Genomic DNA, 24,031 nt, shown 5'->3' on the forward strand with positions numbered 1-24,031 from the left:
CTACATATGTTACTACCCATTAAAAGCACAAGCTTCAAAACCCCCACCTGCCTCTGTAGTGGCCCCCTGTGAGGAAGCAGGGCTTTACAGGGCTGCAAGATCAGGCAGCAGGCAGCCAGCCCAATTCTCTTCTGTGCTCCCACAGCACTCAGCTCAGCTGCAAGAGCACATACGGCTCATTTCCATAGGAGCAAAGGAATGGCTATACTGGATCACAGCCATGTTCTTTCTAGTCCTGTCTCTTGCAGTGGCTAGCACCAGATGCTTCAGAAGAAGCTGCAGGAATCCCACAAAACAACCAATGGGAAAAAGAGGAGATGAGGAGAGAGGCATAAATCTGCTGTTGTGTGACCAAATAGCTTGCCAGTTAGCTCATTTCTCACTCTGGAACTGGTGATAGAATATGGGTAACCTACAAAATGGTCTGATGGAGATCAAGATAAGTTATGTAAAAAATTAATTGTTTTTGTTTGTGCTGACTTTTTGTTCTTGTTTGCCTCTACCCTTGTTAGATAGAACTAATCTTGTGCTGGGGGGAGGGTCATAATCCTCACAGCTTTCTTGTTGCACTGTATTGCACAATACCAGTCAGCCAAAACAGCACGTTATTGGAAGCAGGACAATAGCTACCATAGCAATTTGGACTTTGTACTAGACTGCTCAGTCCATTGCTCCCTTCCAGTGTATTACATAATCTCTTAGTGTAGTCCATCCATTCACACAACACAGCAGACACAGCTAGGTAGCTAGCCAGTTAATTATAAAAGACCTGTCTAAAAAGAGAAGCTAACTTGTAAATCATTGCAAGAAGTTAACCCCCCGGGAAATTAAAACCTGTGCATTATGGTAGCCATGGTATAAGTCTGTCCACTCCTGTCTCTCTCTCTCTCAGATGCCGATATCAGAGCTCAGTGTCCAGGTTCCATTACCAGAGTGTGGCCTCTCTATCAAGGCAGGCTATGTGTTGTAGACCACTCTTCAGATGTCGGACTGGGCACATTTCCATCACATGAGCTATTGTCTGTGACAGTGCCCCACCATCACACCAGGGGGAGAAAACCAGTGCATGGTTGCAGCAACTCTGGTCAAGCCAGAGAGTAGCCTCTTGAGACTTGTCCAAGAACTGTGATTAAGTGGACAAAGAGGCAGGTGCAGCGATGTACTCGTGAATTTACTTAGTGTATTAGACTCTCTTTCCCACTGATGCTTTCACTCTGTAAGGACATAATTTTGAGCTTCCAGGCAGCGCTGATCATCTATGCATGGTAAAGGGGCAGTAGCATTCTTGTTCAAGAGTGTGTGAGCTGCCATAGCAAAGGGATATCAAGAGATGAGCCATGGTGTCACACCCCGGACCACAGGAGTGGAATTCCTCCCCTGACTATGAACAGACCTTCAGGCTGGTGCTTTGTATTGTTCACTGTCTGAGAATGGGGCATCAGTCAGTCATAGATGAAATAGTATGCAGTGGTGTTGTAGCTGTGTTGGTCCCAGGATATTCGAGATACAAGGTGGGTGAGGTAATATCTTTTATTGGACCAACTTCTGTTGGGGAAAGAGACAAGCTTTCCAGCTTATATAGAGCTCTTCTTCGGGTTTTTCACACCCCCTGAGCAAAAAAGTTGAAGCGCTGTAAGGTGCCGGTGTAGTCACACCCTAACTCAGGGAGTTACTGCTAAATACAAGGTGGAACAGAGTGTTTAGCATAAGTAGTTAACACATATTTCAAGGGACCATTCAAGGACCACCCTGCGTAGTGGCCCGTTGACACCCCTCCAATCATAGGGAGGAAAGGAAGGGAGGAGAGAAGCTGCTGGGGAGGTTGTTAGTGGGTTACAGATTGTTGTAATAAGCCATAAATGCGGTGACTTTCTTCTGTCCTTGATTTTTAGTTTAAAGCAAAGTTATGAATTTAAGCTCCCAGGCTCATCTTTTGAAAGTGTTGTGCAGGTTCCCTTTGGGGATGAGGACTGATAGGTCAGATATAGAATGAGCACTTTGTGAAAAGTGTTCATCCATAGGTGATGTGATGTTTTGTCTTTTATCATTTTTCCTGTGTGAGTTCTTTGAGAGTGTAGTGATTGTCTGGTTTCACCCACATAGTCGCTATTGGGGCATTTAGTGCACTTGATGACGCACATCACATGTTGTGATAGGGCTGTGTAGGACCCATGGATCTTCAAAGGTGTGTTGTGGGGCTGGGTGTTGATTATTGCAACAGTGGCTCATAAAATAACCTACACCTCAGACAGATGGCTCCAGAGACAAAAATATTCATAAATCTAATTTCAACTGACCTTGAAAACTTTCCTACTGACATAAATATTACAAAATAAAATCTAAAAAAGATATAAAACCACTGTGTATTTCAGTTGATTAGTACCAAAGAAATGCACACGCAATCCATATGAGAAGGGTTAGCCTTTAAGATATTGTAAGTCTTGTATGTTTAGAGAAACACTGTTTTCCAGTGTAAGCAATACAGAGTTCAGGAAAACAAAGATTTTGTATGCTCTGTTTATAACCTTCCTTATTGATTTTACATTGATATTATTTTAACTTTACCACAGAGGCCATACGAAATTCATTCAGCCACTCCAATTGATGAGATCCTCAACATGTTCAAGATAGAAAGAGTTCATTACTCATCCACATGGTGCAAGGGTATGATAGCATTGCTGAAAAAGGTAAGACAGTACAAGAGCTAGTTGCACTTGCCTCCTCCCGCAAATAATCCAGTGGATATCCTTCAGGTAAGATACAGCTCATACAAGTATCAGGTTGTTTAAATCTCATGGATAGAGGGAAAGGTGCCTTTCTTTGGCCTTCTCTGAACAGCAGAGATGTGGCATTGTCTCTTATGAAGTTGGTTTATTATTGTTCTCATACCGGTCTGAAAGAACAGTTCAATTTATCTTTTAAATTACATTTTTATAAGGAATTTTAGTGTTCCTGAAACAGACCTACAGACCAAGGACCTCTGTTTTCCACAGGTCCAGCGGTGGCACCTCCTGTGTTGCCCTGTTCTTGCCTCAGCCATAGTTTGGGGGCACCACATTCTGCATTCCCATTCAGTTCTTTGCATCTCTGCTGAGATTGCCAGCAAAGTTACCTAGAAACCTAGGAACTGCCTCTCTCCTTGTGCCATACTCTCATAATTGCAGCAGCAAAGGTTCTCAGGATGGAGCCTCCTCACTATGTAACCGGAAGCCACAGGCTGGACATTCTCCATGAAGCCCCATGACACTGGAACTAGCTTTCCTCTGTCAGTCCACCTGAGCCCATATTTCTTCCTCTTCCAGTTACACTGCAAGGTATATCTTTGAGCAAGAATAGGGTTGCCAACTTTCAGACAAAACTGAACACCCTTGTCCTGCCCCGCCCCTTCCCTGAGGCCCCACTCCCTCTGTTGCTCTCTCTCCCCAACCCTCGCTCACTTGCTCAATTTCACTGGGCTGAGGCAGAGGGTTGGGGTACAGGATGGGGTGAGGGCTCCAGCTGGGGGTGCGGGCTCTGGGGTGGGCCTGGGTCAGAGGGGTTTGGGGTACAGGAGGGTGCTCCAGGATGGGGGGCAGGGCCGAGGTGTTCGGAGTGTGGGAGGGGGCTCTGGACTGAGGCAGGGGGCTGGGGTGTGGGAGGGGGTATGGGCTGTGGCTGGAGGTGTGGGCTCCGGGCTGGGGCCGAGAGGTTTGTAGTGTGGGAGAGGGTTCCGAGCTGGGCCAGGGGGTTGGGAGGCAGGCGGGGGTGCGGGCTCCTGATGATGCGTACCTCGGTCAGCTCCCCAGAAGCGGTGACATGTTCCTCAGCTCCTAGGCACAGGCATGGCCACGTGGCTCTGCGTGCTGCCTTCGCAGCTTCCTTTGGCTGCGGTTACCGGCCCCTGGGAACTGTGTAGCCGGCACTTGAGGCGGGGCAGTACATGGAGTCTCCCTGACTGTTCCTCTGCCTAGGAACTGAGGGACATGTCACTGCTTCTGGGGAGCCGCGTGGAGCCAGGTAGGGAGCCTACCAGCCTCGCCAACTGGACTTTTAATGGACCAGTCAGCGGTGGTGACCGAAGCCATCAGGGTCCCTTTTTGACCAGGTATTCTGTTTGAAAACTGGACACCCGGCAACCCGAAGCAGGAAGTGTTTTTAAATGTACCACTGGAACACTGGGAGATAAATTACAGATTTATATTTGAGCAATCTGGTTTTTGTTATATGGAACATTGAGATGGTCAGTTTTCACTGTTGTCAGGGAGCTCACTGCAAAAACATATTATAATGAACTGAAAGAATACATGTAAGATGGCAAGTAGTGCCAAATTATGATGGGAAGGTATTTTTCATCACTTGGACTCTTGTCCACTAGTAAATGGACTAGTGCTAATAACTCATTTCATGTTCTATAGCCCTCAGATGGTAATTACATTACCTTAATATTATATGCAGTGTTATTGTAGCCATGTTGGTCTGAGGATATTAGAGAGACAAGCTGGGTGAGATAATATCTGACATTGGAACAATTTCTTTGGTGAGAGAGACAAGCTTTCGAGGTACACAGAGCTCCTCTGCAGGTCTGGGAAATGTATTCAGATCATCACATAAGTTAATTTTTTTTAAATACTGGAACTTCTAAGAAGTATGAGATGGTTCTCCAAGCTTTCCCTAATTAAAAATGCTATTATCCACATTAGTAAGATGCATTTACTCTTCTTGAAATCTTTATGGCATACAGTGTCTTAGAAAATGCATTTTTTTGATCACAGCTCCTCACTAAGGACCCTGAGTGCCGCCTTTCAAGTCTTGCAGACATTCAGAGCTCTCCGTACTTAGCTGATATCAACTGGGATGCTGTCTTGGAGAAAGCTGTGACACCAGGCTTTGTTCCTAATGTGAGTCAATAGTCTAGTTAAACTAAATTTGCAAATCCCCTATCCAATTATTGCTGTCATTTTAACTGTTTACTAATAGACATTTGCATTTATTTCTCCAAGGAAGTTTCAGTGTTTTCCTCCTGATGCACATTCTAAATTGCATTCTGCTCTTGTTCACTCTGCCGTAACAGAGAGCAAAATTTCCATTAGGTTATTGGACAATGGTTGGAGTGGGCCTGTGCTGTGAGGTGGCACTGAGCACTCTCCCTCTCAGGTGCTTGGCTGGTTCTTGCTCAAACTGTTCACCATATGTAGGGTCAGGAATGGAAGGGCTATCAAGAAGGCCAGGGCTTTATAAAGCAGTGAGCAAGCGACCAGGGAGCTTTGCAAACAGGGGCCGCTAACAGGGAGTTTCGAGAGGGAGTTCTCCAGGTGAAGGAGGAGCAAATATGGAACCCTTGAGGTAAGTGGCTGTCTGTAGTGTGTGTTTGTGTTTGGGGGTTACTTGCTGTGTGCTGAGCTTGTGTTTGTCTGTCTGTCTATCTGTTTGTTTGAAGGACCGTGTGCTGTGGCCGGCAGTTGGAAGCTGTGAGCTTCTAAACAAGGTTTGAAATCTAGAAGCCTCTGTTCATTGGCTAAGCCATAGTCAGGGGGCAGGGCTATCAAGAAGGCCAGGGTTTTATAAAGCAGTGAGCAAGCAACCAGGGACTGCTAACAGGGAGTTTCGAGAGGGAGTTGGGAAGGGGAGTGGAAAGGGGGCGAGGTACACTTGCCATTCTTTAAAACTGTTAAACTAAACTTATAATCAAAACTCCTTGATTTAAACAAAAACCCTATCGTTAACCTGGGTAGCTGTAGGAGAGCATGCAAGCAGAAGTCCAGCAGCAGAGTGGGGGCTATCCTGTTTATTGCACTCAGTGTAGCATGTATGATTACCTGTCCTGTGGGCAGATGGCAGATGTGTGCATTCAGTGCAAGGAGCTCCTTGCCCTCAGACTGTGTACGGGCTTTGGAGGCCAGGGTGGCGGAACTGGAGGAGCTAAGGGAGGCAGAAAGGTATGTTGATGAGGCTTTCTGGGACACTGTAGGTTTGTCCCACCTCCGGTCAGACAGCCCCTGTGCTGTTAAGGAGGATGAAAGGCCCGGAGAAGGAGAGCAGTCAATGGGAACAGAGGGAAACCTTCCCATAGTTGGGACCCTCCTTCCAGATGATGTTGGGATATCCTCTTGCACTGAGGTTACCTCTCTGGGGGAGGGAACTCCAGTCATTAGGAAAAGGCAGGTGTTAGTAATGGGAGATTCGATCATTAGAAACATAGATAGCTGGGCTTGTGATGACTAGGAGCACCGTATGGTGACTTGCCTGCCTGGTGCGAAGGTTGCGGATCTCTTGAGGCATCTAGATACACTTATGTGTAGTGCTGGGGAGAAGCCGGTGGTCATGGTACATGTAGGTACCAATGGCATAGGGAAGGGTAGGAGAGACGTCCTGGAGGCCAAATTTAGACTGCTAGGAAGGAGACTGAAATCCAGGGCCTCTATGGTGGCATTCTCAGAAATGTTTCCAGTTCTACATGCAGGGCCAGTTAGGCAGACAGAGCTTCAGAGTCTCAATGCATGGATGAGATGATGGTATAGAGAGGAGGGGTTTATATTTATTGGGAACTGGGGAAACTTTTGGGATGGGGGAGCCTATACAGGAAGGATGGGCTCCACCAAAACCAGAGTGGATCCAGACTGCTGGCACTTAACATTAAAAAGGTTGCAGAGCAGTTTTTAAACTAAGAGATGGGGGAAAGCCGATGGCTGCAGAGGCGGACAGAGACTTCTCTTAGAGGAGAGTCTATTGATAGAGATTGAAATAAAAATCTTAAATGAATCCATGTGTTCCATAGAATCTCTATGGATAGTAATTCCATGCTCTAATAAGAATATAACAGTAGGGATCTATTATCGACCACCTGACCAGGACAGTGATAGTGACAATGAAATGCTAAGGGAGATTAGAGAGGCTATCAAAATAAAGAACTCAATAATAGTGGGGGATTTCAATTATCCCCATATTGACTGGGTACATGTCACCTCAGGACGAAATGCAGAGACAAAATTTCTCGATACTTTAAATGACTGCTTCTTGGAGAAGCTGCTACAGGAACCCACAAGGGGAGAGGCAACTCTCAATTTAGTCCTGAGTGGAGTGCAGGATCTGGTCCAAGAGGTAACTATAACAGGACCGCTTGGAAATAGTGACCAAAATATAATAACATTTAACATTCCTGTGGTGGGAAGAACACCTCAACAGCCCAACACTGTGACATTTAATTTCAGAAAGGGGAACTATGCAAAAATGAGGAGGTTAGTTAAACAGAAATTAAAAGGTACAGTGACGAGAGTGAAATCCCTGCAAGCTGCATGGACACTTTTCAAAGACACCATAATAGAGACTCAACTTAAATGTATACCCAAATTAAAAAACACAGTAAAAGAACAAAAACAGAGCCACCGTGTTTTAACAACCATGTAAAAGAAGCAGTGAGAGATAAAAAGATATCTTTTAAAACGTGGAAGTCAAATCCTAGTGAGGTAAATAGAAAGGAGCATGAACACTGCCAAATTAAATGTAAAAATGTAATAAGAAAAGCCAAAAAGGAGTTTGAAGAACAGCTTGCCAAAAATTCAAAAGGTAATAACAAAATGTTTTTTAAGTACATCAGAAGCAGGAAGCCTGCTAAACAACCAGTGGGGCCCCTAGATGCTCGAGATACAAAAGGAGCACTTAAAGACTATAAAGTCATCGCAGAGAAACTAAATGAATTCTTTGCTTCAGTCTTCACAGCTGAGGATGTTAGGGAGATTCCCAAACCTGAGCCATCTTTTGTAGGTGACAAATCTGAGGAATTGTCACAGATTGAAGTGTCCTTAGAGGAGGTTTTGGAATTAATTGAGAAACTTAACAGTAACAAGCCACTGGGACCAGATGGCATTCACCCAAGAGTTCTGAAAGAACTCAAATGTGAAATTGCGAAACTATTAACTATGGTTTGTAACCTGTCCTTTAAATCAGCTTCTGTACCCAATGACTGGAAGATAGCTAATGTAATTCCAATATTTAAAAAGGGCTCTAGAGATGATCCTGGCAATTACAGACTGGTAAGTCTAACGTCAGTACCAGGCAAATTAGTTGAAACAATAGTAAAGAATAAAATTGTCAGACACATAGAAGAACATAAATTGTTGCGCAAAAGTCAGCATGATTTCTGTAAAGGGAGATCATGTCTTACTAATCTATTAGAGTTCTTTGAAGGGGTCAACAAGCATGTGGACAAGGGGGATCCAGTGGACATAGTGTACTTAGATTTCCAGAAAGCCTTTGACAAAGTCCCTCACCAAAGGCTCCTACGTAAATTAAGTTGTCATGGGATAAGAGGGAAGATCCTTTCATGGATTGATAACTGGTTAAAGGACAGGGATCAAAGGGTAGGAATAAATTATAAATTTTCAGAATTGAGAGGGGTAACTAGTGGTGTTCCCCAATGGTCAGTCCCAGGACCAATCCTATTCAACTTATTCATAAATGATCTGGAGAAAGGAGTAAACAGTGAGGTGGCAAAGTTTGCAGATGATGCTAAACTGCTCAAGATAATTAAGACCAAAGCAGACTGTGAAGAACTTCAAAAAGATCTCACAGAACTAAGTGATTGGGCAACAAAATGGCAAATGAAATTTAATATGGATAAATGTAATGTAACCCTTCTGCCCGTCAGAGTTGGCAGCAACAAGGGCCGGGTTCAATATCTAGGGGATCCATTCCAATAACACAATGCAAACCAGCTCGAGCCCCCACCCAGTGACCTGGGACAAATATATACCACCCCCGCTGGGCGCCTCCAAGAGGCAATACTTCCCCTCTCGCAAGCACATAGTCTGAGTGTAGCAAAAGCCTTTTAATAGCAGAGAGAAACAATGTGGCATTATGTTGGGGAAACACCACCAACAGGATTCATAACACAATCCATGAGCAAAAAAAAAACCCACCCCAAGCAAATTGGGGCATGCCCCTTTCCCTTTGGTTCTTGAGTCCAGCAACCCCAAATCACCCAAAGTCCCAAAAGTCCAATGACCCAAAAGTCTCTGTCCCTGGTCAGGGCAGCCCCAGAGTTCGAAAGTTTATCGGCGGAGCTTTACCTCCCAACCTGGGCGGAGATGGGACGGGGGTAAGAGGCACCTTACATGATCTGAACCTGACCGCCCCATAGCAGCGCTCTGCTCCGCCAGCCGCCCCACGAACTCCTTCGCTCAGCTCCGCTCCGCTCCACGGCCCACAAGCAGCTCCTGCCATCCACGAACTGCTCCGCGTCGAACTGCTTCACCAGCCTGTCCACAAGGCACTCCAGCCGTCCCGCAAACTGCTCCACAATATATCTTCAGGCTCCCCCACTACTTAACACAACACTCAGTGATTTCAGCTCTTAGGTGAATTCAGTTTGTAGTAGGGGAGCCGCAGTGCTGGCTCAATCCCAAAAGCAGACTCTTCAGGGCCAGCACAGAAGCCATGTGTGTGAGACACAAGGAGAGTACAGGCACCCCTTCCAGCCATTCAGCTGGTCCCCCCCAACCTCATGCAGTCTCTGTGCAGGGTTTGCCTTGCACCAGTCCTTCATACCAGGAGTGGATTCTTTTGACAAGAAGTTCAGCTCAACTACTCAAAACCTTAAGATTACCTCCATTCCTTATATTTTCAGTGCTGCGCATAATGTTCTCTTAAACCAGCGCTTACTTTTAAGTCACTGAGCCAAATTCAGCCCTAGTGTGAGCAACACAAGTCCTTTGGCTTACATGAGGGTGGAATTTGAACCAGTAGAAAAACTTATAATAAATTGGAAGGGGTCAGATGCATGCTATCTGACCTTAAGAACATGCATTACCACAGATGTGATTATCTTCACAGGTACATGCTAATACAAAAGCAAAGCAAAGCAAATGGAAATATTTGGCTTTTTTTTTTTACCTTTTATTGATAAATCCAAAATACATATGTCTATTTAATCACAGTTGCTAAAACAACACACTGATTGCAAGTAGCCACTTCCAGTCATAATGTGGAAAAAAAGATGAAATACAGAGTTTTTGAGGTTAAAAAGAATCTAAACGTTTTGGGATTCAAATAGGACAAGTAACATACCATACACGACACCTCTAAATCCAATTGTCCTTTCTTATTCTGACATAATGATTATTGTTACTGCAGCCTAAAGTCAGAAATCACAAAATGAGATATCAAAATCTTACATAAATTATCTTTCGAATCATCCTCATAGATATCAGTATTTATCAATTGGGCAGATAACAATATTTAGCTTAATTTAATTGTTAAATCGTAATTATTTTCTTGTTAACTGAGATGTAATTTTGATGAATAAAATGTATAATCTCAGCTGTAGGAAACAATAGTCTCTTTCTCTGAGCCTGCTGATACACATAGAAATATATTAATCCTTTGAATTTGGAATGTAGCAGTATCTTTTCCCCCCGTATCTGATTTATTAATTTCCCGTAGTCAATAAATGGTGAAAAATTAGGTTGATAACTTGCAGACTGGATTTCATGAGGGACATAGTTAGAGATCCCTTATTAGGGATTTGAAATTATCTGAGTATATAACAAGGAGAACTGAAATCACTACTTGAGTTTACAAATATGAACAGAGTTGTGCAATTCCTCTCCCGCAGATACAGCTGAAAAACTTAATACATGAACATTACAAACATTAGTATAGTTTTCAGCTGTCCTGTTTAAGAGCAAGTTACAGATCCTGAGTTGGTGGAAAATGTCATAGCTCCACTGAAGTCCACTTATGACTTCGATGGAACAGTGACAAATTACATCAGCTGGAGATCTGCCCCATGGTCCCTATTAAGACACTAACTAAGGCTGGGGTCTTGCAAATACTTATGCATATGAATAACTTTGCAGATGTGAATAGTCCCATGGAAGTCAAAGTTACTCATGAATGTATTGACAGAATCGAGGTCAACATTTTGCACCAAAGCACTTTAGGTGCCTAAAAATTTCATGCACCTAAGTTTGAAAATTTCACCCCTAGTACTTTTTTATTTTCCACAGTTTTTTACTTCTCTTTAACTTTAATATATATTTGGCAGTTTTTTTGGTGGGGGGGAGGTTCCTCCCTAATTAAGATCTTTTTGAGGGCACCTTATCTGTCTTGTTTTCAAGAGAGTTGAGACAAGTTTCCAAACCTTCTGCTGCAACAAAAAGTTATTTAAAAGTAATTTGAGAGGCAGAAGTAGAAGCTAATTGTTTGGTACTGTTTCTCAGTCAACTGAACCGCCTCCATAATAGTAGTTGATTTCAGAGAAGGTGATGGTGGCTGTGAAACAAGAGGGACTCCTGTTCACAATTTCCATCCTATGTGGAAACACTGATGTGTCTGCCATTAAAAACGCATCACCCTATTGTATTTTGGTTTGGTTTGTCTATGTCTAGCAGGCATTGCATACATACAATGTACCTGGGTTTTTTTCTGATCAGAGCCGAAAAGAAAGCAATATCATAGACATCAAGATGCAAAATCATTCTAATGCTAACATTGTCTGAATATGGTCTTCCCATAGAAGGATAAAAAAAATTCCTGTCCATCAAAGGTCAAAACATTTTTAAAGGGGAAAAAACCATAATCCTCCACTACTACAAGTAAAACAATTTCCCTAGCTAAAACACCAACTCTCATTGGTATTTGGAGCTACTCTTAGAAAAAGATTCTTCAATTTACAAAGGCACAGTAAGGGGGGGAAAAACCATTATACCAGATGTAACTAATTCAGATAACAGCGAAAACTAATTCAGAATAGAAACTCCAAGTCTATGGTCAGGGGTTAAAAGAACACCCTTCCGATTAGTTACAAGTGAATATAATGAAATACACTTCTCCAATTAAAGGAAGAGAGAAGTAAAACTGCACTCAGATACTCTCAGACCTAGTTAAAGATTCAATTAAAAGCTTTGCCAGAGGCTTCAGGCTAGTTGCTTATATAGCAGGGTTCACTCCACTCTGCTGAACATGTGTATGAGGTCATTAGGAAGACTAGTGAAGAGGTAGGTGTCACAGTGCCTTTGTGATAACACCACCCTACTTTATGTCTTCATCTTGTCTGACTGAAGATTAGAGGACTGGACTGATGGAAAGGTGTTTTCCCTGGAATTTGCTCCCCTTACCCTATCCTCCCACTGACTCTGGCAGAACCCAGATTAGTTAACTTTTGGGGCACACAACAAATCTCGTCTTGTTTTCCAGGCTTTTGGTGATGGTTTGAGGACTGTGGGTGTTTTGATGTGGTGGGGGGGGGAACTATTTATTATTAGGGTAGAGTGTTACTTTACTCTGGGTGCTTTTACTCAGCACTCCCATGTGCATGTACACAATACTCTTGCCACTTTCCATATACAAATGGATTTTGTTCCTGCAAGGCCCATGATGGGGGGGAGAGGGACATGAAATTTCACCCTATATATATATATGGTTTTCCTGTTTTGAAAGCATTATGTCAGAAGGGGCTATACTGTTGTTGTTTCACCATCATGTGGGCTTCTTTCTAGTCATCTGCTGGCAGTGTCAAGTCCTGTATTTCTCTTAGACATTTTCCTTGTTTAGTATTAAATGTTGGAGGAATCAGTCAAGAAGGTAATTTTAAATGTAATTTTTATTTTCAATAGGCTTCAAAATTACAGAAAGAAAATTTCTCAAATGCTGGAACAAGTCTCTAAACTATATAACTGAAAAAGAAAGTGGTGTTTGAAAAAAATAAGAATGCATTTTATTTATAAAGTGCTCTAATCTAGAGGCATCCATAAAAAACAGCAACATAGTGATTGCTACAGACTCCAGCAGAACTTATATTTGAGCTAAATATATTTTGAGGGTATCTTAAGATGTGGATATGCCATACTCATACTAATAATTAAACAACAGAAAACATTATAGGAAGGAGGATAGTAAACTGACCTAGAAAATTAACCCTTGCATCTGGGGACACAAACAGCTATATCAATGAATCTGTAATGGGCTAGGTCATAGAGGTCTTTTAGTGTCTGTTGGCGTGGGGGGAGGAGGGGTCCTCCACCACAGAATCATAGGAGTTTAGGTCTGGAAAGGACCTCAACAGGTCATCTAGTTCAATCCCCTGCACAGAGGCAGGGCTAAATATTATCTAGACCATCCTTGACAGGTGTTTGTCTAACCTGTTCTTAAAAACTTCCAGTGATGAGATTCCACAACCTTCCTAGATAATTTGTTCCAGTGCTTAACTACCCTGACAGGAAGTTTTCCCTAATGTCTACTCTGAATCTCCATTGCTGCAATTTAAGCCCATTACTTCTTGTCCTGTCCTCAGATGATAAGGAGAACTATTTATTACCTTTTTCTTTAGTTTATAACAACCTTTTATGTACTTTATGTATGTACTTTATGTATGGGATCAGATGATTAACAACAGACTGCTGATTGGACACCACTGAGTATAAAGCTTCCTCTTCCTGATCCCTTGTCTGAGCACCTAGTTGCTAGGCTTGTGGCTACCTAGACCTCTGAGAGCAAGTCCTTGCCTGGTTCCTGCTAACTTGCCTTGTTCCTGTCTCCTCACCCTTACCATTGTTGATGCTGGTGTTGACCCTTTGGGTGGCCACAGCCTTGACTTTTCTCCTGGCTCTGGCCACTAGATCCTACAGCCCACTTTATGGCCCTGACACTTACAGAGAGAAAAGGGAACCTATAAATAAACCTAAACCGCAGATAGGGTTTGCTTTATGCGTAATCTGGACCTCCTGTGAACTTTCTCTCCTGCAATTCAGACCTTAGGATAGTGTCAGCAGAGGAAAAGGCATTGTGTGTGAAAGATACTAGCTGACACCTTGTTTGTTTATTCTCTGCTTGATATGATCAAATTACTTTAGATCTTGCATGTGCACCACAAACTCAGATTCGGGGTGCAGAACTCATTTTAAAATATGCAAGTGAAACGGTGAAACGTGTAGAAAATTAATTAGCTTATTCAGTGGTGCTAGAAACTAAGCTGGACGAAAAAGGCAAAAAAAAAGGTTGAAAATGTGTCATTTTGTCATTGTTCACAATGGGATCTGCTGGGTGCTGAGCACTCTGGAAAATCAGGCTTTTCATACCTCAAAAGGTATTGTAAGGATTCCACATCCAAACATTACAGTGACTTTAACTATATATATATAAACAGGCAAGTCTAAATAAGCCCGAGAAGGAAGAGGAGCACTTCATTGTCACAAGTAGGTGTCAGTCAGTCGTTGAGATGCTAGAAAGGAACTGCTATTAGTTAACTGGATTTACATGAGCTCTTTGAATTAAGTCTATGAATTCTTGCTGAAATCCACAGACACACACACACTTCTCCGAAAGAATCACTGTATGACTATTTTACCTTGTCCGGTAGTAAATCAGCACATGAACTGGGAGGTGAGGATCTGTTCAGCCAAGAGCTGTGACTGTTAAAAATTTCATGGGCTCAAACAGACCTTAGGTACACAATGCGTGGGAACATGCAAAGCCATTTTTGACCCATGTTTGTTTGGTCAGCTTAAAATGATCAGTTTGTTCCTCTAGACAATTTGTACGGTAAGGAAGGACTGTCAGATTTGAGATGGTTTGCATAATCCTAGGGTCAACATGATTGTCAACAGAGCTAACTAAAAAGTCAAAGATAGGACAGGACACTTCAGGTATTTTCTACATTCCTATACTTCAGTATATGAAACAGTTTAGCACACAGAATATTCTGCTCCCACAACAATATGTTGTTGTTTTTTTAAATAACCAGTGACTTTTTTCAGTTATATTTTTTTTAAGTTTATATCAATGTTTTTTTTGCTATTGGCCTTTGGGATCAGTTTGTTTGTTTTTACATCCTGTCATATTTTCGGTTGTTTACAAAACTGAAAATGCCCAGAAGCTGGGTTTTTTCTTCCTTTTCGTCATCCTTTTCTTCCCACAGCTGTGCAATGGAAGGTTCATGCCTGCAGCTCTAAAGTCTTGATGCCAAACAAGCTTCTTCCAACAACAACATCTGAGTCTCTGGATGACTCCTACTTAGAATTTATGTAGCACTTTTATGTTCAAAGCTCTGCACAGACATTCATTAATTAACTTTCACACCTGTATGAGGTGAGCATGGTCAGGGTTATCCCTATTTTACATGTGGGGGAAAAAAACAGAGATGATGTGACTTTCTCAAGGACAAACAGCTACTGAGTAGCAGAGCCAGGATCAGAACTGACTAGTTCCTGAATCCCAGCACTATGTCCATTCCACCAGATGACAGCACTAGAGCTAGTCGAGATTCTTTGACCATTTTTTTCTCCTAGCAAAATATCATTCTGTCGAAATTGACATTTTCCCCAGGAAAATGTCAATCTCAACCAAGATTTTTGATGTTCTGATCAGGAGAATGGAAATTAAAAAAAAACCAACAACTTGTTTTGACATGTTACATCATTTCATTTTTCATATTGAAAATGTCCAAAAAATCCATTTTGACATTTCTGATTACCAAATTTTCAGAATTTTTAATTTTGTGAAAATTTTGATATTATGACTTTTCATTCTAATTCAGAATGGAAAATAATTTCAAAATCTCAGTTTCCCACAGAAGGAAAAGTCTGCATTAACTTTCATGCTAAAGTCCTACAGGGCTGCTACTCTGAAACATCCTACTCTCAGTTACAGTCGTGTGAATCTGTAGTAACTTCACTGGAGTCACTCCAGTTTTACACCTGGGTCGCTGAAAATACAATCTACCTATTTATAATTTTACTCTTAAGCTTTCCTGTTGATTTATTCACTGGCTACTCTGCTGCTTGTGTTGTGCTGCAGCAATAGAATGGCTCTCGGCTCACGCTGGCCCTGTTTCAGCAAGGTAGTTCAGCGTATGTATGTTTTTAAACAATTTGCCTTCCGTAGGACTGCTCGCATGCTTAACTACCTTGTTCAAGCAGAGCCACTTTCACTGGATGGAAATAGATTCCCTCTTGCTAAAAGTCGGTCCATTTAGTGCTCTTGATTTATGAGAAAGGGCCATAAATAAGCGGATTCCACTCCAATTGAAGATAATGTCAAACCAGGAGCCTGGTCTACCCTATGTTTTCCCAGCATAGCTGTGCCAGCAAAATCCCTAGCAGAGGTGTAATTATGCCAGCAAAACTGTCCTTTTGACAGGATAAACTTACTTTGTTCAGGAAACTGGTTTAACCTATATCCACAAAAGCACTCTTTTGCCAGTATAAGCTGTGTCTCCACAAGGAGGGTTTGCCAGTATAGTTACAGCTTCCTAGCATAGACAAGGCCCATCATTGATAGCAACAGGAGCAGGCCCCGATACTGAATTTAAGTCTGTGTTGGCACCACATTCTCTATAGCAAATTAAAAGATCTTCCATGTGGGGGAAAAATATTAAAGTTCTTCATGAAGTGTTCAGGGCATAGCATAGGATTTTAGCCACAATTCCTAGCATCACCGGGGAGTCCTGTAGTTAAACTGACACTCAGCTCTTGGAAAAATCTATCAGCATCTATGTTTTCTGCACAAGCAATGCCTCTGAATCACTTCCTGGCGTTGCCTCATTTCTGAGGTTATCTTAACAAAGTGGAGAAACCTCTGCATTCTTTGGGTTAGACTCCTCTCTGTTACAATGGTGTAAATCTGGAGTAACTTCATTGGAGTCACTCCAGATTTACACTTGTATAAGCGAGAAGAGAAGCTAACCATTTATAATTTTTTACATTTCTATGTTTTACTCTATCATTTAAACTGTGAACTTCATTACTGGAAATGAAGGTTACAGTTTCTGTTTCACAGCTGGCATGCTTAAAATCAGCCAAATATACTGGGTTTCTGTAGAGTTACATCGGGAATGAATTTTGCCCCTCTGCATGGTCCCTTCTGGCCTTTGTATCTATTGAACTAATATTGAACAAGCAAACAAAAGACATAATGGTATTCTGAAAAATAACTTTGTACCCTTTTGTAACAGAAAGGAAGACTGAATTGTGACCCTACATTTGAACTAGAAGAAATGATTTTAGAGTCCAAACCCCTTCATAAAAAGAAAAAGCGACTTGCAAAAAACAAATCCAAAGATGGAGCAAAAGAAAGCTGTTCACTGGTAAGTCATGGACTATGGGTGTCGTCAGTTAGCATTCCATTTCCTTTCTTTGAAGGATTTGATCAATCGAGTTCAGTTTTAGCATTTCTGGTCCCAATGTTGGTTAATCTGCAGTCCCAAAACACCTCCAAAACAAGGCACAAAGCAATGATTTATTTCAGTCATGAAAATAATTTGAGCAACTTTAAGATTTAAAATGCTGAAATATACACCTTTAAAGTAAGAAAATTGCTGCCAATTGGCAAATGCACTTCCCACACATGGATGGAAGAAGTCAGAAGGAGTACTTATCTGCAGCTGGTACTGAGAATGACAAATGTGCAGCACACGAGCTGCATGTTTATAAAAGTTTTAAGGAAAGTCTAAAAGATTTTTCTCCTCTTTACCAGTCTTGATTTATGCATCCCACATCTAAAGGCTCTTTGTATAAAGATCCTAAACTTTGCAAGGAGATAAAAAGTAATCATTTTCCAGGCTCAAATTTTCAATGCAATGATGTTTTATACATTCTGTTGCTGCGTCAGGTGGTTTTGAACACTCACACATTGTGTTCGTCTTAGAGCCATTAGACTTTAAAATGTTCAAACATTCTTTAAAGGTGAATATCTTCCTTTAAAAAAATTCTGACAGCACAATATATACAGCTTGGAGAATCTGGAAAATGCCTCTTGTTCATATTAATTTGTAAGCTGTTTTGTTCAACACAGGTTCTATTGTTGTGATTTTGTGTACAATTTTCTGTCTCATATAATCAACATATTCATGCTGTTTTTAAAGAATGTACACCTGCAGCAGTGCTTGGAAACTGTGAGGAAAGAATTCATCATATTCAACAGAGAAAAGTAAGTGCATTCCTTAAATGCCCATTTAACATACACAGCTGAAATTAATTTCAAAAGGAGGAGGATTCAGTGTCCCCCCCCCTCAGTCTTAACAAAAATGATTAATGATCACACCAGGATGAGTTAAAAGCCCTTACATGAAATAAAAGGCTAGACTTTCATTGATTTCCCTGCTGTACTGTCTGTGGTGTAGCAATTTTCTTATTCTTCCGTCTCTGAAAACAAGCAGAATGCTTACAGTGAATGTATGGTAGAAAGAAGAGGTAAATGTCACTGGCGGTCTCCAGAGAAGCGGTTAACAATTAAGCAAAAGGACTATTATACAAGTAGAACAAAGCCAAAAGAGGTGATAACTCATGAAATTTTAATGAAGTAAGCCGCAGTGTTGCAATGTGGATATTCTTTGTGTACTTGGCCTCCAAAAACCAAGACTCCTTTACTTCTTTTCACCATAACTCAACATTCAGAGAAAAGTGATATCTCTTTACAGCTGGCAGGCATGCCTTAGTGGTCTAAGCATTAGCTAGAACCACTGGAAACAGGTTTGAATCCCAAGAGGGTAGACACCCTCCTTTGTCCTAATAATACATTGGATTCCATGTAGTTTACTGTGTGGGGGGTCTTTTGAGTATAACCATAGAAACTGTAGACCTTGACATTAAAGATCCCGTGGCAATTTTCATAAGAGAAATGGATTACCCCAGTCTCCTTGACCAAATTTTCCTTTCCCCTGATCTCACTGTTTTGAGTATCAGAGGGGTAGCTGGGTTAGTCTGGATCTGTAAAAGTGGCAAAGAGTCCTGTGGCACCTTATAGACCAACAGACATGTTGGAGCATAAGCTTTCATGGGTGAATACCCACTTCGTCGGATGCATGTATTCAACGAAGTGGGTATTCACCCACCAAAGCTTATGCTCCAATACATCGGTTAGTCTATAAAGTGCCACAGGACTCTTTGCCTGTTTTCAGTAGTTTCATCTGAAAGTGTCATTAGGCCAGAGAGAGAGCATGCACAAGGATGAATCTGTAGCTTGATGTCACAGATCCACAGGATCGCTGCAATGCACCCAATTTTGGCACAGTCTCAAGAAGGAACCCTTCAGTGTGCCAGACCCTACAGGGGGTCTCACTTTTCCTCCAGGGTAAGACAGGCAGCTTCACTGCCTCCTTGGACTGTACCTCTGAGCCTTCAGGACTCCTGCTTCACACTGTGAATTGCATTCAGCGAGTCTAACTGAGGTAGACTCCTGGTAGATGCTTGTATACTTTTCCTGGGTTAATGCACCTCACCAAGCATTTGCAGTGACATTCAAACAGAATTGTCAAACCAGGCAGATTTATTAACTGGAACACGGCATAGGAAGACCTTAAGGTAGTATACAGAACTGAAGGTTAAAGCATAATCCATCCTGGTTAGCCCAGAGCCCAGACAAGCTGTTCCCTTTGTTCAAGATCTCTGTCTCTCCATCTGACCTCCTTGGTCAGATTCCAGGGGAGAGCCCCGACTCCTTCCAGCAGCCAGCTCTTATCCCCACCTCAGACCTCTCCAATTTTTTGTTCTCCAGCTGGGGACTGTTGGGCAGCATCCCTGCTGAGAGGTGGGGAAATCCAGATCCCTCTGGGTTGTTGGTTACTAGGTGTCAATGACAGTTGGGTTTGCCATTGTTTTCTCAAGTGCTCCCTTGATATGGGGACTAAAGCCCAGACTGCTAGGTGACACTCACATCTATGTCTCTTAGCATGCCCGGAGAGCAAACTGTCCTACTGTGCAATAGTGTGGCATAAAGGGGAAACCGAGGCACACATAGATCTCATAAAAGTATCACAAAAAATCCCCACTTTGTCACACCTAGTGGTCAGACCAGTCACTCCGGAGGTAGGAGACCCAGGATCCACTCCCCAATTCTAATAACTGTACTTTAAAAATTATTTATTTGAAACAGCTTCAACAGGAGAAATTGAGGGATCTCTACATCAGAATATCCTAGCCCAGTGGTTAGGGCACTCACCTGAGAAGTGGTAGATCCACATTCAAATTATTTTCCCCCTCAGGAAGTGGGGGGACTTGCATTGGGGGTCTCCCAGAGCCCAGGTGAGTACACTAACCACAAGGCTAAAAGTTATGAGGGAGTCCTCCTCCCAGCTGTTTTGTGAGAGTTTACTTACAGGTACCTGATCCAGTAGGTGAGTGTTGAGCACACTTACCAGATCGGGCCCTGCAGGCAGGGTTTGTGCATCACTTTCGGGCTTAGATATCCAGGTGCCTAGAGGGAGGCTTCAGTGCACATGCTCTGAGACAGAATCATGGGTGCCTAGGGAACTTTTATTGCAAAACATTAGGTGCAGAGCAGGTGTAGGCACCTACAGGGTTCTGCGGCAGCTGGACAGAAGTTTTGTGAATCCTGGTAGGGCCAGATTCTGGAATTTAGGCACATAAGGTGGCAGTTAGGCAAATAAGTCCCCTTGCGATTCCAATCCCTAGTCTCTACGCCCCTCTCCCCTTCCCCCCCATATTTAGAGTCATAGTCTCCGGGTGGATGCCAATGTATCTATTCCAGGATCATACATTAGGGGAGCCCAAAATGTAGTAATTTCACAGATCATATATGATTGATTGTTAGGGTTTGTAACAGGAACAAAAAATAAAAGCCATACTTACAGTATGGGGGACTCTCTCCTGGGAAGCTGTGACTGTGGAAAGGACACGGGGGTCATGATGGAAAATCAGCTGAACATGAGCACCCAGTGCGATGCTGCAGCCAAGAGAGTTAATGTGATCATTGAATACATAAACAGGAATATCAAGCAGAAGCAGGGAGGTTATATTACTTTTGCATTTGGCACTGGTGCCCTGTGTCCATTTCTGGCGTCCACAACTCAAGAAGACATTGATGAATTGGAGAACATTCAGGAGAACAATTAAGGGACTGGAAAACATGCCTTATAGTGCAAGACTTAAGGACTTCAGTCTTTTTAGCATCACAGAGAGAAGATTAAGGATGACTTGATCACAGTTTATAAGTACCTACCTGGGGAACAGAAATCTGATAGCAGACTCCTCTTCAGTCTAACCAACAAAAGAATAACAAAAGCCAATGGAAGTTAAAGATTAGGCAAATGTAGACTTGAAATATGGTGCATATTTTTAACTGTGAGGGTAATTAACCACTGGAACAACTTACTGAGAGTTGTGGTAGATTCTCCATCACTGGCCATTTGTAAATCACAATTGGATGTTTTCCTAAAAACTGTGGACTAGTTCAAACAGGAATTGATTCATAGGTCAGACTAAATGATCACAGTGGTGCCTTCTGGCTTCATAATCTAATCTGTGAATGTATAATTTGCAAAATTCTACTGGAGAGCTCACTTGTGGTGAGTAATTCCTTTTTACTTCACTTTATTTCATCAGCCTGAAAATCCTTATTTTTTTATCAGCCCATAGATGATAGCTATTTTAATTCTTGCATGTCATGAAAAACAATGACTGAAAAGACTAAATGTTAGACAGACTGTGAGATGGGTGAGTAAACAACAGAGAAAGGAGTAAATTCACTAGAAGAAAAGGAAAATTCTGGAGCGCATCTGCACATCAATCAAATTATCATGTGTTTCAGTCATTGGTTGATTGGCTTGACCGTGTAAAGGGGAGAGACCCACATGTAGGTCTGCAAGAGGCCCTACGTTGCTCTAAGTTAATTGACAGTATTGTTTTGTTTTACTTTCAGCACTGAATTGCATTAGGGCTTCATGTACTTTTCAGAGAACAAGGAAGTTAAATTAAGTTGATAACAGTGAGGAGAGATCAGATTTTGAAACAGAAAGTGAATTAAAGTTTGTGTGAACAGAATCAAAGCAATGACATACAGGAAAGAACAGAGCACAAAGAGAGTAAATCAGCATAGTCCTCAAGATGACTTTCTTCAGAGATTTCCAAACAATGCATTTCCAGCCAGTTTACTGACCCAGATCTTTCAAATCTGCTTGGTTTGAATCTAGTTCTTGTGGTTAGCCACAGATGATGACAGACATAAAATCTTCATATATGTGCAATATCAGATACTATGTGACCGTATTAATTACCCATCGTCACCACTTCCATCCATCCATCATTGTTTTTTTCTATCTTCTCATTCTTCCCCTTACTACCCTTGTTTACATTCATATTAAATTGCAGCTGTAAGTGCTGGTACTGCTACATCATACATAGGTAACTCACCACTGTTTCTTACATGATTATGCATTTTTCTATCAGTTTCTTTGCACACACCAGAACTGCCTTTATAATTCATCTGTTTGAAAATATTTGATTATTACCTCAGGTGAACCTTCACTATAAAAAGCCAAATCCTGCTGTGACTTAAACCTTCTGCCTCATTTACTTCAGTAGCATAGAAACAGGTATAAATCAGGTCAGAATTTAGCATGCATCTTTCAGGTGAAAGGATGGTAAGACCCCAGAACAGATATCTGTGAAAAGCTTCATGAGCTTTCTTATCAGATAATCTTTTCTTGAGCAGTAGGTTCTATGATAATGTGGTACAGTTAAGGTAGGATTAGGAATTCTGCCAGCCCTGCAACACCTTTCCATTTAATCCCCCCAAAATCTAGATCAATTCTGTTTTGTGGATAAACCAAGTCAGTTTGTTATTGTCTCTGACATCTGAGAGTATCCCTAGACTGTGTGACTTTCTCTCACCATGTACCTTTCATCCTGCATCAGATATCACACAGCAGAAAATATACAGTATTTATTGTGTTATATTTTTCAGTTTGTGGTTTGACAAGGAACTTTTTGACTACAGTTAAAGGAAGGTCAATGGGACTTTGAGATTCAAGAATGGGCTCTGTAAACTGTCATAACTCTCACCAAAAGTATAACTGTCAACTGACTACATTTTTGCAGTGTTTGCATAGCTAGGATCTAGCAGATCAGAGTTGGCAGAGATGGAATTTGCATGCTGTGTCACATATAACTTTTGCAGATGGTTAGATAAAGGGGGAGGGATAGCTCAGTAGTTTGAGCATTGGCCTGCTAAACCCAGGGTTGTGAGTTCAATCCTTGAGGGGGGCCATTTAGGGATCTGGGGATTGGTCCTGCTTTGAGCAGGGGGTTGGACTAGATGACCTCCTGAGGTCCCTTCCCACCCTAACCTTCTATGATTCTAAGATAATCTCCACTGAAAGGAAGTGATTGGGAGTGTTATGAGCACAGTGAACATCAAGAGGGTAGAGTCAGAAAAGACCCAGTATTCCATTCAAATGTGTGGATTCAATTCAATAGACTAATCCTGCAGTACTTCAACAGTTACCAGCTGTGTCTAGCACTGTCCTTTTCCAGTAAAATTGGAGATTACCTTGAAGTTAATTCCTTTTTCTGGACAGCCTCTTAAAATGGCTGCTGAGTCACACACATGTCCTGGACAGCTGTAAGATTTGATGGAGTAGAGAGAGGTAGGATGGCATATAAGATGAGAGAGGGCATTACAGGCTGAGAGTGCAGCGTGAAAGAAGGCCCAGGGTCAGTTGTGGGTGAAGGTGACCTGAGGAGTATCAGGGCATGCAGAGTTGGCACAGGGAAGCAGTGATATGTATTTGTAAACTAGGAATTGGAAATGGAGGAATTGGGCTGATGTTGACTGTTTTTCCTGCACGTTTGGTTTAACTGCACAGGACTCACCAAATAAACAAGTGCATTATGGCCAAGATTTTCAGAAATAGGTGCCTAAGGTTTGGCATCTACATACCTACTTAGGCACCTAAATAAGTGGCCAAATCTTCAAAAATGCTGTTCACTCAGTAGCGTCCACTGATATAAATGGGAAGCAGCACTTTTGAAAATCAGCCCACTTATTTAGGTACTTAAATAATGACGTGGGAGCCTAACTGTGGGCACCCAGATTTAAAACATTGTAGTGAGCAAAAGCAGTAAAATGCGTGACTGAAAGCAGTCTTTTGCAGAAGACTGAATGTACCTAGCTGTAATCAGCATGCAGACATTGATACAGCGTACAGAGTATGGACACTTCCATGTAAGTGCCAAGTATCATGAGAAATAGAAAAAACCCTACTTTTCCAGAGTGTAAAATAACATGATCATTCCCTGAATACAAGGAAAAAACAAATCCTCCT

General features: G+C 42.0%; 1 protein-coding gene across 2 annotated transcripts in view; it reads left to right on the forward strand.

The window, feature by feature from the left end:
* STK32B (serine/threonine kinase 32B) overlaps positions 1–24,031 on the forward strand; it is a 259,946-nt gene that overhangs the window by 218,220 nt on the left and 17,695 nt on the right. For both annotated transcript variants that reach the window (XM_084627288.1, XM_084627287.1), the window contains 4 exons: positions 2,571–2,687; positions 4,752–4,877; positions 16,925–17,056; positions 17,834–17,898. In XM_084627288.1, the coding sequence (XP_084483414.1) occupies positions 2,571–2,687; positions 4,752–4,877; positions 16,925–17,056; positions 17,834–17,898 (440 nt within the window). The remainder of the gene's footprint in view (positions 1–2,570; positions 2,688–4,751; positions 4,878–16,924; positions 17,057–17,833; positions 17,899–24,031) is intronic.

The sequence above is a fragment of the Lepidochelys olivacea genome, assembly GCF_965140295.1.
Source record: "Lepidochelys olivacea isolate rLepOli2 genome assembly, chromosome: 4".
In the NCBI taxonomy this organism is placed as follows: domain Eukaryota; kingdom Metazoa; phylum Chordata; order Testudines; family Cheloniidae; genus Lepidochelys; species Lepidochelys olivacea.